Source organism: Corvus cornix, chromosome 8 (assembly GCF_000738735.6).
Source record: "Corvus cornix cornix isolate S_Up_H32 chromosome 8, ASM73873v5, whole genome shotgun sequence".
Lineage (NCBI taxonomy): Eukaryota > Metazoa > Chordata > Aves > Passeriformes > Corvidae > Corvus > Corvus cornix.
The window spans coordinates 4882126-4895073 of record NC_046338.1 but is presented as its reverse complement, the minus strand read 5'-3'; the positions used below and the strand labels follow the sequence as shown (position 1 = coordinate 4895073).

Genomic DNA, 12948 nt, shown 5'->3' with positions numbered 1-12948 from the left:
GCTGTAACTATGAGACTGACACCCTCAGACCCCTCATCCCACCCACCCCTCCCGACTTTCTACAGGTAAAGTACAATGAAAATGGCCTAGGAAAAAGAAGGCAAACGTTAAAAAAAAATTATTGGTATTACACACTAAAAAAAAATGTTTTGTCATCTCATGTCTTGCAGTCAGAATAATAAAAACAAGCCAAATGTCCCCCAAAAACATTTCAATGAAGGGGTGCGGAAAAAAGACATCCCTTTAATAAAACATTATCAACAAATATCGTACACAAACTACAATGTATAATAATTATTTTTTTTTCCCCTCTCGGTAATTTTCGAACCAGACTACAAGGTAAGAAAAAACACTGAAACAAGATACAATGCTTTCAATAATCCGCACAAAGGTCAAATCCAAGGGAGAGAATATTTTACAGAATATGATATACATGGAGCAGAAATGGGAGCTGGAGAAAAACAAAGACCAAACTACAGGATAGTGTCATGTACAGAGATCCCAACCCGCCGCCTTGGCTCGTCCCTTCCTCTCCCACCAGAAGGAAGGGCCTTCGATGCTTGCCATTAATTTTTATTTTCTTATTACAGAGCGAGCCTACAGAATAGCAAGGTTACATTTTAACAACAAGAATTCTTTAAAAAATATCTCCATCCAGTTCCAAATTATAGATAAGTGAAATCCTGACAAGAGCACATCTCTAAAGAAAAGAATCCCCTCCCACCCTCCCCCCCCCCCCCCCAATACCACCAAAGCAAATAAAACCCCCAGAAATTCCCAAAGTTAGCTGGAGATCACAGTTTCAAAGTCCCAGGTCAGATAAACCCCTTTTTCCCGGTGGATTTAAAAAAAAAAAAAAAAAAAATTAAAAAAATCGATTTTTGTAGTGAACCAGCTGAAGGACTCTGGGGAAGGGAGGGACAAGAGATTTCTTCTTGTACTCAGAGGGGGGGAAAGACTAACACAGTGCATGCCACAGTCACAGAGAGCAAGATCACGATTCATTCGAGGATGTGATCCTAGAAGGGGTCACCTGCGTTAACAAGTTTATAACGAGGTGGTGGAGTCTCTTCCCCAAAGCAGATCTTGTTAACTGGAGGAGGAAGCGTTGTGCTGCAAACGAACAAAAAAACCCCCCCAAAACAAAAAAAGAAAAAAAAAGAAAAACAACAAAAAAAAGAAAAACAGGCCTTCTGAACGAAAACCACCATTGTAAACTGTCCAGTTTATTTAAAAAAATGACTACAACAGAGACAACATGATTTCATATCTAGACTAGCTTCCTGGTGTCGCACGGCACAAACATACAACAGGTTCGGTTTCTGTCTTTATTTAAAAGAACAAAGCAAAGAGATCGGAGTTGGGTGCTAGAGGCTTCCGTTTGTTTCCAAAAAGAAGTGTCATGTACATATATAAACCCTTCTGCACAAAGAAGGGTCTTGTCATGTCTTGAAATATTTTAAGTTTTGTCCTTCATGTTTTATGGAATAAAAAGTTCAGCCTTTTTATTGCATGAAACTAAACCTGGGGTTTTGGCCCCCGCCACACGTGTCCCTGCCCATACACCTAGCTTCTTCTTCTTCTTCTTCTTGCATAATTCGTTGAGATCCTCCGAACGGCAGCTGACTCTCTTGATCCTGGAGAGGAGGAGGGGGAGGGAAATCACACACTCATCGTCATGCTGGGGGAATACTGCAAGAGAGACAGAGCCACGGTGAGAAACCAGGCGGGTCAGACCCCCGGACATCGAAGAGGGGGATGCAAAAGGAGGCTGATGACAACTACACAGCAACCTAATTGGATCTAATAAACCAGGAAGAGAGGATATGCTGGAGACTCCAATTTATCAGGGCCTAATCTGTGCTGTAACTTGCTTTTCCGGGAAGAAAATCAGCAGAACAGTATGGGGTGAGATGCAATTTAAAACAAATAATTAACATGCACATGTGTATATGCTGCTAATAGAGGGAGAAGAGGAGGGATGTCTGCAGCCACCCACGGAGCCTCGAATCAGCCAGGCTGCACTGGGGCTCCTCTCCACCCTGCAGATCCTCCCCCCTACACCAGGTACAGCCCTGTCCCAGCACAGACCCCAGACTTCCACCCACTGGCCTATTCCCTCCTGCCCATTTTTCTGCCCTGGAGCAGCTCACACATGGCATAATCCAGGTCCAAGCCCACCCATCCCCGTGCCGGGACACCTCGGGACTGTCTCCCTGTCCCCAGGCAGGCACTCACTCACATTGTCATTTTGGAAGGAATGGAGAAAGTTGCCTCCCAGCTCCCCGTCGTCTCTTGGAGTGCCCGGGGGATTGCTAATGCCACTTATGTTGTTTGGAGAATTCTGTGGGAGACAGGAGGGGAGGTGGTGAGCAGGTCCCCACGCCGCCCCCCTGAAACGCCACGGGGGTAGGACACAGCCCTGCCCACCCCAGTCACATTCCCTGTGTCCCCATCCATCAGGGTCACAGCAGCACCCCAGTGCTGAGGAAAGGGGAGAGCCCACACACCCACCCTGCAACCCCACTTACTTTTGGAAGTCCATCTATGTCTCCTGACCCTGCACAGGGGAGAGAAAGGAGAAGAGCCTTACTGGGCCTGCAGCCATGGCCCTGTGCCCCTCACACCCTCACTGATTTCCACCCAAAGGCTCTGCTTTGAGCATTGCTGCAAACTGGGGGCTGACCCCGGGATGGGAGCAGGCACTGCGATGCTCTGCCAGTGTTCCCAGGGCATGAAGGATCACCGTGGCTCACCTAACGATCCGTTCATGTGATGGGGCTCCATCCCGCCCATGCCGCCCATGGGGCCGTCAGAGCCGGGGCCCATCGGGAACTGCGGAAGAAAAAGGTAACAAAACCAGAATCAGCCACGAAACAACCCCAAGCAGCTGCCACGGTGGCTCCTGAGGACTGTCCCTGCCCCAGCCATCCCTCTGGAGCAGGGCAAGGAGGGGCATATCACAGAATGACTGACTGTTAAGGCTGCAAAAGTCCCTTGAGATCACCAAGTCTAACAGTCAACTCAGCACCACCACTAAACCATATTCTGAAATGCCAGATCCACACATTTCTTGGACACTTCCAGGGATGGTGACTCCACCACGGCCCTGGGTAGCACATTCCAATGCTCAGCAACTCTTTCCATGAAAAAAATTTTCCTAATATCCAATCCAAACATTCCCTGACATGACTTGGGGCTGTATCACCCCCCAAAGGCTGCGGGGCTCATGGTCCTGTGGGTTCGGCTCTAAAATCCGGCTGGATGGCAGACCCAGAGCCATGGCAGCACAGAGGGCTCCCTCCAACCAGCATTCCACAGGATTTAAGGTTGCCCATATCCCACAAAACCCAGCACCTCGGCCGGAGCAGCAGGACTGCCGCTCTCTTAATAAGCATAAAAAATTAACAAAGTCGCCCAAGAGTTAATCGCTTTTTGATGGTTTGTTTTATTTCTGTTTTGTAACAAATGGCTGAAATCAATTAAACTGCTTTACTCTCAACTGATGAAGTTAATTATGATTTGTTATGGTATCTGATATGTAAATTATTAGAAAGCAGACTTACATTCGATCGACTGCCTGCGGGCGGTACTGGATTAATCATTGTGTAGATGTTGTCACTTGAATTTGTTGAATCTGTGGAACAGTGAAGCCCAGTAAGTCGGGTGATTAATTCATTTCTTAATTAAAACAAACTCATGCCACTTGAACTCATTCTTTTGTATTTTATCACCCAAAATTCCCTCTAACTACCACCATTTTCTGGCTAATTTGTATTTAATGAAGATCCACAAAGTTTTTAATCACAGAAATTCAACTGTGAAAAATAATTCAACTCCTGGCTGGGAAGGGTGGGGAGGTAATTCCTCACCTTCCTGAGCCCCACAGCATCCAGATCCATAGGCAGATGTAGGAACATCCCCAAATGCCATCCCAAAGCCAAGCAGCCCATGCCACTCACTTCCCAGAAAGCCAAAAGCCACAAAAATTGGTCATTACCAATAGGGCAGGGATCACCTGTGCTCAGCAGTACAACCCCAGGGATGTGAGTTTCCTGGCATGGGAAGGGGCAGGAGCCTGGGAGGACTGGCCCTGGAGAGAGGGGGGGGTCTCAGGGGGCTCATACCTGCAGGGCTGGGCATGATGGGTGTTCCTGGAGGGCCACCGCCACCGGGCGGACCCTGCGGAGACAAAGCCGGCATCAGATGTGCAAACATGAGCATTGCCCACCTTTCCATGTTTTCAAACACCTCCCCCAACTCCCACCCCGCCAAACCCAGGCCCAGTCACCTCCCATGGCACTGATTCCCCCCCAGGACCACGCGAACTCCTGACAAAAGGACAGACAGCTGGGGCAGGAGGACTCACCACATATGTACCAGGCGATGAAGAAGAATATGGGATCTGTAAGGACAAGAGAGACAGATTCAGCCATGGGGGGTCCCACAGGCTGGGTCCCAGCAGGGCACAGCCAAAACCCCCAGTGCCCCCTCAGCCTGGCCACGATGGGAGTCCCAGCAGCCTAAAAGAGTCTGGGGAACCCCACTGTCATTAGCAGGACTCAGCTAACGGGGAATGATCCCGTTTGCAGGACACTTCCCAACCAACCCAGCTCTTGCCCCAAGACACTCACTGAGTTAGCACTGCTGGGGTTCGGCCACGGTCTACCAGCGCCCGGCCCCCTGGGGACAGAATTAAACAGGGGAAAAAATAAATGTTGTGCTTTCCTCCAAACAGCCCCGAGCCAGCGGTCCAACCTCCCGGCACAGGGATTGCCTTACATGTTAATTCCAGGCATGCCAGGACCTAGGGAGTTGGGTGGAGGTCTCATGCCGCTGCCGTAGTTCTGCAACGATAACCAAGGGTCAGTCTACCGCAACGGGAAGGGACACCAGAGAGATGAGAGAAAGGGGAAAAAAGGCCAATAAACAAACAAAAACCCAAGCGTGTCTGTGTGCAAAAATGAGCTTTAAAAAACAAATTAATGACGATAAGCCTAAGAGGCAATCGTGTTCACAAAAAACCAGGCAGCTGAATATGGATGGGATCCAGGCAGAGCCCCAAAGTTCCCCCTCCTCGCTCTTTGTGGAGGGAAAACATCCCCCTCCCAGCTCTGGGAGAGAATTCTGTTCACAGTCCCCAGCAACAGCCTTTTGGATTTTTCCCTCTGTGCAGGAGAAAACAGGGGCAGGAGGAGAAAAGGCACCACTTGGAAGGTTCCTGCTGCAGTGTAAGGATGAGGAAAGTCTGCATGAGCTCCCCCCAAGATGGAGCACTCCTTGCTCCCTGGATGGCTGCTGGAGTAGGGAAAACCAAGCCAGGCTTGTTTTTCTGTTGCTCCCCAGCTCTCTGCTCCATCCCCTGGAGCGGGTCTGCAGCCGCGGGGAGTGGGCGAGGACAGGCAGCCCCCTGGGCCTCCTCTCCTGCCTTATTCCTCCCTGGCTTAGCCTCCAGCTGGGACCAGGAGCCTCAGATCTGCATGCCTCCTCTCCTAAAACCAGCTCTAGTACAAAGCCAAGCCCAAGGCAGAGGAGGAAGAGGAATCCCCCGAATGCCGCGCTCCATTTGGTCTGTGCTTTGCTCCCTGTGCCCTCCAGGCGACGTGCAGCCGGATTTAGGTCACGCTGCCGCTCTTCCCCTCCCACCTCCCTCTCTGTAATGCATCTTTTTGGATTGTATTTCTGCCATTTAAAGAAAAAACTGCTACAGCAGGAGGAGGGATGGCTGGCCACTTCCTACACCCCAGCCCCTTGGAGTGCTCCAAGATGGATTTTAAGTTCAATGCTTTAGTGCTGTCAATTTTTACCTGGATTTACGGATGCACCAGTGCATGGTGCCCTGCTGAGGGCATCACCAAAGTTTGTTTTGAAAAGGCAGAAAAGGGTTTTCCCCAAACAAATTACCAGCAAGTCCTTAATTGATTGAAAATTCAGCCATTTACACTGAATAGCAGCATCAAGCCCCTTGTTTTAAAAAAAAAAAAAGGGCTCAGCATTTTTAATTGGAGTTGAAAGGCTGGAAAACGAAGCCAGCTGAAAGATGCTCAGGGAGGGTGGGGAGGGAACGCAGCTGTGCTGAGCGACCTGGGCAAGGCACCGCCAAAACCCACAGAGCTACAAACCCTCTTCATATCGGTGCTGGCAAACCCTGTCCTGGCTTCTGCAGAGCTACAAATGGGACTCTTAAAGGGAAAAAGGCAGCGGCAATCAGCTGAAAGGGATGATTCATCACTGCTGTGTAATAAGGAGCTGCTGTCAGGACGCCGGGATGTCCTGGCTGGATGTTCTGCAGCCCTCTGGAATTGTCTGAGCAGTATTTAGGAAGGTCCCAATGCAAAACTTAAAGGTAAACAAGCCCTGGGCACACAAGGTGTGAGGGGCTGCTGGGTCTGGGTCGGTATTTTTGGTGGCTGCCTGCGCAGGCGCTGATTCCTGGATGGCTGCGGGGAGGCAGCGCCTGCGGGTGCCAGATTGGGAAGCCCAGCGCTTCTCCAGGGAAAGGCTGCCTCTTAAAAAACCTCTCCCCAATGTACACACACAGGGAACGGTGGAGTCAAAAATAAAGCTCTGAACATTTCACAACTCCTGCCGGCTCCCAGAGCCGCCGCCATCCCACGCGGCGCTCAGCGCGCGCTCACCGCTTCCAAGTTTCACGGCGAGCTCTGGCAGTGGGAAGCAGCCTCCCCCGGGCAAGCCGCCGCCACTCGCCTTGGCGCAGGCCACGCTAGCAAAATGCATTTTTTCTTTTTTTATTTTGGGTGTAATCCTCCAGGAAAGGAGGATTTTAAGCACAGCAGCAGCGCTATGAGACGGCTTGCCTGCGAAACGATGCTCGCGCAGGATTTTTGTCCCCTATCCTAGGATGGATGGAGATGGCCGAGCACCCCCAAGCAGCATCCTCAGGTTGGTGCTAAAGAGATGATACAACTCCCTCTTTACACAACATCCACTTATCTCAACAGTCTCCAGGGGAAAAACAAAACAAAACTCCAGCGCACCCGCTCGTCTCCTGACAGACTCTGATCCTCGCGCTACAAACTCCACGTAGGCGACGATGCAGAGAGGATAAACCTCCAACCAAAATATGGTAATCTGGTTTTGAAGTCTCATAGAAGGAACAAACAGGAGTGAGTCAACAACAAGCCACTCCATAAAGTGAATCAACGGAACGACAGCATGTATTAACCCAGATCTGCTTAATTTCACGAGTTTATTCCCCTTTCCTGAAATAGAGAGCTCAAGCAGGCAGCAGGAGGGGCAGGTGGAGGGGAACCTCGCAGGGGAAAGCCTTATTCCCTTGCTCAAGGGATCTTTGCCATTTCTTTTTATTTATTAATTTCAAATGCAAGCCTCCTTTCCCTTTCCTGCTGTTAGGGTCGTAACTGTTTCCCAGGCAGGCAGTGTAATGCACTCAAAGGCTGCTCCGGTGCGGAGCTAAGTGCCATCCCCTCTGACAGAAGGGCAGGAGGGAGGCTGCAATACCCTTAATGAGCTCTGAAGACCTCACTCCTGTTAAAAGAAGGGATTTCCAGATGCAAGCCTAATGTAAAACGCATTAACACTAATGGGGGGACAGGGTGTGTTGGGGGGGGGGAACTCCCAGCCCTCTGAGCCCCAGGAGGTTGTTCCCACGGTTTGTAGGATGCACTTTGGCACAGGGCTTACCTGCGGACCGGGACCCATGGGGCCCATCCCTCGTGGAGGATTCATCCTTTGCATGGGGCCGCCCATGTTAGGGTGCCCTGTTGGGAGGAAAGCAGGGGTGTTACGTGGCACCGCAGCCACTCTGGGTCCCAAATTAACAGCTGATTAGGAACATCAGCGCTCGACCCTCCTCTGCTGGGTTTACCTTGCTGTCGCGTGGGATCCATCGAATTGGGCAGCAATGGCTGTGTACCGGGAACGGCACCCGGGGGCTGTGAAAGCAAGGGAGCAAGATTAAAAAAATAAATCCTGCATCCTGCTGCATCCTGCTGCATCCCACATCCCACTGTGTCCTTCTGCATCCCACATCCCACTGCTACAGCCTCCAGGTGTTTGCCTCCCTCATCCTTCTGCAAACCCCCTCTAAACCTTAAACAAGGCGCCAGCGTTTTCTCCTCCCGCCAGGCTGCGTGCTCTTGTACTTTAGGGAAGCAGGGGAAAACCCAGGCTGAGCAGGGCAGAGGTGCCAAATCCAGCAGGGAAAGGTGAGGAGCAGGATGGTACCCTGCTAACACACAGCACCAGGGCCAAACCAGGCAGTGATTCACTGGCTGTGGTGGGGAGATGCTCCATGTGTAGCAGAGCAGGGCTGGGACCCACCCCCACACAGCCTGAGGGGAAGCTGAATGCTCCCCCTCCCCAGACTCCCATTCCACTCGGGCAATGCTGCTATTTAAGCTTCAAAGGCTACTCCAAACAGATAAAGAGGAAGAAAAATGCAGATACTGTCTGCCTGAGGGAAGCAAACTGTAAACAGTTTTGCTACGGCACTGCTTTTTACTTGGATGCCAATACAGAGGATCCCAGTGCTGGAGCACAGCACAGGCCCTGGGTGCACATGGCTGTGCTGAGGCAGAATCAGCCCAGTCCCAAGTTTTTTGCAGGCTGGAAGCTGGCAGCAGGAGGAAGATAAACCAGGGGGGTTGCAGAGGTGGATATTTACACTTCTGCTGCCTGACCTTCCTGCCTGCCTGTTTATTCCTCTTATCCCTCAGGATGTGACCATAACATTGCTGAGCTCTGCCTAGGTACAAACATGTGCTTTATATGTGGTGTTTGGGGGAATAAAATGAAATCATTCTAATTAACTTTACCCACTCCTGGATGCTTGATCCTGCTGTGGGAACAGCCTCCCCAAACCAGTCTCTCCTGCCTCTCCTGCCTGCTCAGTTCGCTGTGCTCACCTCCAGCAGAGCTCAAGACGAGCCCAGAACCACTGCAGGATGGGGTCCTGTTAAAACTGACCCATGAGGAGGTGCAGTGAATTAATACCTTGTTAGAACAGCCATCAGTGCCCTGGGTGGAAAGCTCTTCCAGCCACCCTGGCACGGGGGTCCTCCATTAGCCCCTTCTGGGTTTTTCTCAGCTACATCTCAGCTGTCTGACTATCAGTCAGCAAGTTCCAAAGATTCAAGCCTCAAATTCAGGAAGCACAAACCCAGAGCAAGCTGGTACACCCTATTTCCTGACTATCCTGCTCTTTCTGCTAATTAGACCTACAGGAAAATAACACTGATAGCCAAAAAACAAGCTCCCGAGGTAATTTTTGCAGAGACACCTCTGCTGCTAAAAGGAATTACAGGTTTCCTTTAATTTCCCTTTAGTGACAAATAACCTCTGGCTTGGTCATTACCCTATGGATCTGCACAGCATCGTTGGGAAGGAGACAAATTCCTTAACCAAAGGCCACGCATGCGTCCAGGCAAGGCATGGGGTGGAAGCCTCAGTCCATAAGGCCAGAAACAAACTGCCCTTGTATAAGCTGGGATAAGAGGATAAACCCAACCCAAAAAATTCAGCAGTGACCTGCCTCGCTTGACCCTGCCGCTGATCTAAACGCTCGGTCAACCCAGCAGCAGGATTATCTTCATCACTTTAATTTTCTGCGATTGCAGGGAAAATCCAGGCGGACAGCGAGCACGCGGCACGGCACAGCCCTGCTGGGAACACCACGGGCGGAAAGCAGCACATTCCCCGCGGCTGTTCCCACCCTGGATAGGCCCAAACCTCAAAATAAAATTAAACTACCATCGTTAAGTGACACCTGATGCTCCAGCACTAGGAAAAAGGAGGGTGACCAAAGGAGGCAATGCTTGCCACCCAAACCCAAGGAGCATCTGCAGGACACCTGGCCCTCGTCCCCCTTCCCAAATAACAGCTATCCCTAGGAAATGTGGAATCCCGGGAGTGCAGTACCTGGTTGCCCATCCTGATGGGGGGCCGGGGACCTCCGGCGTAGCGCGGCGACATGAACGGCTGTGGGGACACAAAAGGGGGTCAGGGCTGAGCTGTGGGGAGGCAGCACGCTCCCCACGCACGCTGGTTAGCCTGTACACACTGCTTTTGGTATTTCTGTGGTTTGTTTTGTTTTTTTTTTTCTGGAGACATCCTTTTTAAAAAAGTTATGTTTCAAAAGGGAAAAAAAAAAAAAGAGAAAGGTGTCTGGAGTCCGTTTTTTAGACATTTTCTCTGTAGGTTTATTGTTTGAGAGCGTGTTTGACATCGGCAATACTACGTGAGGCTGTTAAAATTAGTGCATGGGTGGGAAACCCTGAGTGTTAGATAATGTTCAAGTTTAAATATATAGAGATATATTAAAAAAAGTGGCAAATAAGCACATACAGACACGCACACACAAAAAACCCCAGTGCTAAGTACTGAAAAAAAAAAAAAAAGAAGAAAGGCTTAAAGTTACTTCTTTTTACAACTGCTGCTACTAACAGAAGCTTAAAAACCCACATCAAGTTAAATTTCTCAGGCTACCTTGGGCAGGTAAAACAGTCTGATACCCACGATTGACTTCTCAGTTCATTGACAACTGCATATCCAAAAAACAAAAAAAAAAAAAAAAAAAAAAAAAAAAAAAGAAAAAAAAAGAAAAAAAAAAGAGAAAGAAAAAAAAATAAAAAAAGGGAAAAAAACCAACATTTTGCTTTGGAGCTGGGGTGCCCGGGAGGATGCTCCCCGGGGAGCGGGTACCCGCTGCCCAGCATGCTTACAGAGGGGGGAAAAAAGAAGTAAATCGAGCGCACGTCCCGGTTCACAGCCCTACCCATCACTAGTGTCTTTACCTGACTGTGGGGTCCCATCATGCTGCTAGGATTGTGGGGTGGAGGCTGTGCGTGTGGCGAGGGCTGTGACCCAGGCGGTCCCTGTGAGGTCAGACAGTAGAAGGAGGTTATAGATTAGCACATGAAAGCGCAGAAAGAGCTAAAAAAAGGATTCACGGGTGGACCTGTTTAGTTGGGGAGTCAGTTCTCCCGGTTTTAAATTATTGTTTTTTCCTTTTTTTTTTTTTTTTTTTTTGTTTCTAAAATTGAGTTTCTATTCATTTGCAGCCAAACAATGAGTTATGATATATGCAAAAAAAAAATATATTTTCAAAATCAGAATATCTGTCAAAATACAGTGGCCACATTGAGGGTAAACGGTCCAGTGGTTCAACCAAGTCTGCAATGATAAACACACAGGGAAACACTTTGCAGGGGCGTGCAACGAGGAAAAAAAATATATATGCAGGAGAGGACCAGAGAGGTTGGGGGGAAATACAAAAAACACCCCCAAACTGGAAAAAAAAAAAAAAAAAAAAAAAAAAAAAATTAAAAAAAAAAATCTTTTCTTTTCCTCTCTCATCCCAAAGGTTGGAAACACCTCTGGGTTTGTGTTTTGACCGTGGTTCACTGGAGGTGCTGGAGTGAGCGCGGAGGACGAGGAGCACGTCCCAGCTCACGCTTGGGCAGCGTTTGGCTGGCACAACCGGGGCTGCACCGCCACACTGAAGGGATGCAACATCCTTCCTCGAGGTGGATTCCCTAAGGATGCGAGTAAAATGGCTTGCGAGCAAAGAAAGGATGTCTAGGGGAAAAAAGGAGAGATTAGTTGGTGCAGGTTTAAGGCTGCAATGCAGCAGTCGCTGACATTTTGGGCTTGAACGCCCACTTTGGTTTTTCTTTTTTTTTTTTTTTTTTAAATTTCCCTTAAAAGCACAAAATGAAAATTTGCTTGGAAAAATCGCGAGCTCGGTGCAAGAAACATACCGGTGCGTGTTAACGTGAGGAAAGAAAAAAAAAATAGTATTTCTTGAGTCAAAGGAGGTGTAATTGGTACAGAAAGCACAGGAGCTCTGTCAGTAGGTGATGGGAAGCGACGGCAGGCTCCAGGACCGGCGCCGGAGCAGATGTTCTCTACCTGCCTCGTTACTAATTTCAACAAGTGTTCGCCTTCTAGCTGCTGCCAGCAATGGCATGGTTTGTTACCATGAGCAATTTTCTTAATTAACAGACATTAATTAGCCATTTAGCAATTTTGCAAGCATTTGTTTAGCAGCTTTCCTAAACATGAATACCACTGTGATAATGGTACTGATTAGAGGGTCCCCTAATTAACAGTACAGGGAAGGAAAATTGAAATCACATAAATTAAAAAGGGAGGGGAAGTTAATGAAGGCAGGACATATTTGCACCTGCAAATCTTTTGTACGGCGGAAACTTGAGTGCAATGTAAATAAAGTAAGAGGGTGGGTTTTTTCTTCTTCCCCCTTTTTTTTTTTTTTTAATTTTTTTTTTAAATTTGAATGGTTCGGCGGTGAGATGGAGCCAAGCGGATTTAAAACCAACAGCTTCCTGCCAGCCTCTCTGCTCCAGCCGCTGAAACCCCACCACTTGCACCACCATTTATTCTCCAGGAGCCAAAAGGAACCAGGCCCTGCCCTTACTGCCTGGCCAACCTCATCTGGACCAGGTCACAGCACCTCAGGACAGCCCTCCCCCTGCCTTCTCCATCCATGTCCCACCAAAGTGGAGAAGACAAACCTTTGAGGTCCAACTGCAGCATCAACCTCCTTTAGCAGAAGTCCTCTCCAGGCATTGAAGTTGACTTATTTCTGCTTCTGAGTTGCTAAGTCTGTCTGTGAATGCAAAGTGCAGCAAGAGCAGCACACAGCTCCCACTATCCCCCAGTGAGGTCTGGCCACCACCAAAGCCCTTCCTACATGCCTCAGCCACAGGATTTGGGGTAGGGAAGATCAGAAGAGGTGAATGAGTGATGAAACCAACTGGAAGGTAAAAACCAGGGCTGGCAGAGGCCAAACCTCAAGCCCCATCACTGCAAGAGTCAGTGTCCCCCATGATGCCTGCCTTGTGCTGCAGGAGGGGGTCATTGTTGTCCAGGTACCGATGTCCTTCCCCTCGTATCCCACAGCAGGTGAGGATGTGGGGTGAACAGGTATCAAACACGTGGGAGACA

At 49.2% G+C, this 12948-nt stretch overlaps 1 protein-coding gene across 1 annotated transcript in view; it reads right to left on the bottom strand.

Annotated features, from left to right (window-relative positions):
• Positions 1 to 223: 223 nt before the first annotated feature.
• The window catches only part of SSBP3 (single stranded DNA binding protein 3), a 55196-nt gene continuing 42471 nt past the window's right edge, over positions 224 to 12948 (bottom strand). Inside the window, 13 exon segments of the mRNA XM_039555906.1 lie at positions 224 to 1692; positions 2243 to 2344; positions 2532 to 2560; positions 2757 to 2835; positions 3567 to 3637; positions 4128 to 4182; positions 4370 to 4405; positions 4635 to 4683; positions 4783 to 4847; positions 7666 to 7742; positions 7850 to 7916; positions 9901 to 9960; positions 10776 to 10856. Coding sequence (XP_039411840.1) covers positions 1663 to 1692; positions 2243 to 2344; positions 2532 to 2560; positions 2757 to 2835; positions 3567 to 3637; positions 4128 to 4182; positions 4370 to 4405; positions 4635 to 4683; positions 4783 to 4847; positions 7666 to 7742; positions 7850 to 7916; positions 9901 to 9960; positions 10776 to 10856 — 801 coding nt within the window. The 3' untranslated portion in view covers positions 224 to 1662.